The 1487-nt window shown below is 35.0% G+C and overlaps 1 protein-coding gene across 1 annotated transcript in view; it reads right to left on the reverse strand.

Annotated features, from left to right (window-relative positions):
- The window catches only part of SCP2 (sterol carrier protein 2), a 119002-nt gene that overhangs the window by 27114 nt on the left and 90401 nt on the right, over positions 1-1487 (reverse strand). The window contains exon 13 of the mRNA XM_010847201.1: positions 552-645. Coding sequence (XP_010845503.1) covers positions 552-645 — 94 coding nt within the window. The remainder of the gene's footprint in view (positions 1-551; positions 646-1487) is intronic.

Consider the following 1487-nt stretch of genomic DNA (forward strand, 5'->3'; position numbering starts at 1 on the left):
GGAGGGTTCAGGATGGGAAACACATGTATACCTGTGGCAGATTCATTTTGATATATGGCAAAACCAATACAATATTGTAAAGTTAAATAAAATTAAATAAAAAAAAATTTTTATTTGTATGTTTCTGTATAATTCTCTTGATGAGCTCATTTTTACAACAAGAAAAACAGATCTGAAAACTCTGAAAAACTCAAACGCAAAAAAATTCTTTTTAAAAGGACTTTTAATATTAGATGCTTTTAAGGCTCCTTTAAATATTATTCTTTTGAATGATTCTAAGTAAGATCTTTTTAATCCAAAAGGAAATTAGACCAAAACAGATTTTAATCCCTTTATATAACTCAAATCTGGAGATTTACTATCTCTGAATGCACTTTTACCAGAATTACAAGGAAGCCATAACAGACACTGAGAAATCTAAGATACACTCAGTACTTGACAATATGCTATAAATTTTCAACTTATACCACTTCATGGCAACACCCGAAATCTGTATCCACTTCCACTAGCCCACGGTCCTCCTGGTAGTATTTCACATAAATTGTACTTACGTCTTCAAGCTTCTTCTCAATCTCCTTAAAGACAAGATTTGCCTTAAATCCATCAACTGAAGAGCTGGTTGGAGCAGCCTCAATTTGATGAGTTCTAGAAGAATTGAGGAAAATAATAGATTTCAATCCATGGAGCCACATAGGTACTAGGTACTGGGTTTTTTTTTTTTTTCAACATTTATATAGTAAATGCTGTATAAATGTAGTAATTTTCAAAAACTCTAAGAGAGATGTTCGGACTTTCACCCAAAGGAAATTGTTTTTAGGGCAATAAAACAATTAAACTTTTATTCTCATTTTTCAACAAATACTGATTGCTCACCAGGTGGTAGGCGCCGTCCTGAAAAAAAGGTAAACCAATGAACCTATCCTCATGAAGCTTTTATGCCAGTGGGGGAGACAATGAACATGCAAAAAAATAAAGAATATAGTTACTATGAAGAAAATAAGGCAAGTTAAGAGGATATAATGAAAGTATATTTATGTGTGTCGGGTGGCTTCTTCCTCTCTGGGGAGGTGATATTTAAATTAGGTCTTAAATTTTGTAAATGAGCCTGCCATGTAAAGAAAAGGCAGAGGAACCAGAGATCAAATTGCCAACATCTGCTGGATCATGGAAAAAGCAAGAGAGTTCCAGAAAAACATCTATTTCTGCTTTATTGACTATGCCAAAGTCTTTGACAGTGTGGATCACAATGAACCGTGGGAAATTCTGAAAGAGATGGGAATACCAGACCACCTGAGCTGCCTTTTGAGAAACCTGTATGCAGGTCAAGAAGCAACAGTTAGAACTGGACATGGAACAACAGACTGGTTCCAAATAGGAAAAGGAGTACGTCAAGGCTGTATATTGTCACCCTGCTTATTTAACTTGTATGCAGAGTACATCATGAGAAACGCTGGACTGGAAGAAACACAAGCTGGAATCAAGATTGC

The sequence above is a fragment of the Bison bison genome, unplaced genomic scaffold (genome assembly GCF_000754665.1).
Source record: "Bison bison bison isolate TAMUID 2011002044 unplaced genomic scaffold, Bison_UMD1.0 scf7180017864244, whole genome shotgun sequence".
Lineage (NCBI taxonomy): Eukaryota > Metazoa > Chordata > Mammalia > Artiodactyla > Bovidae > Bison > Bison bison.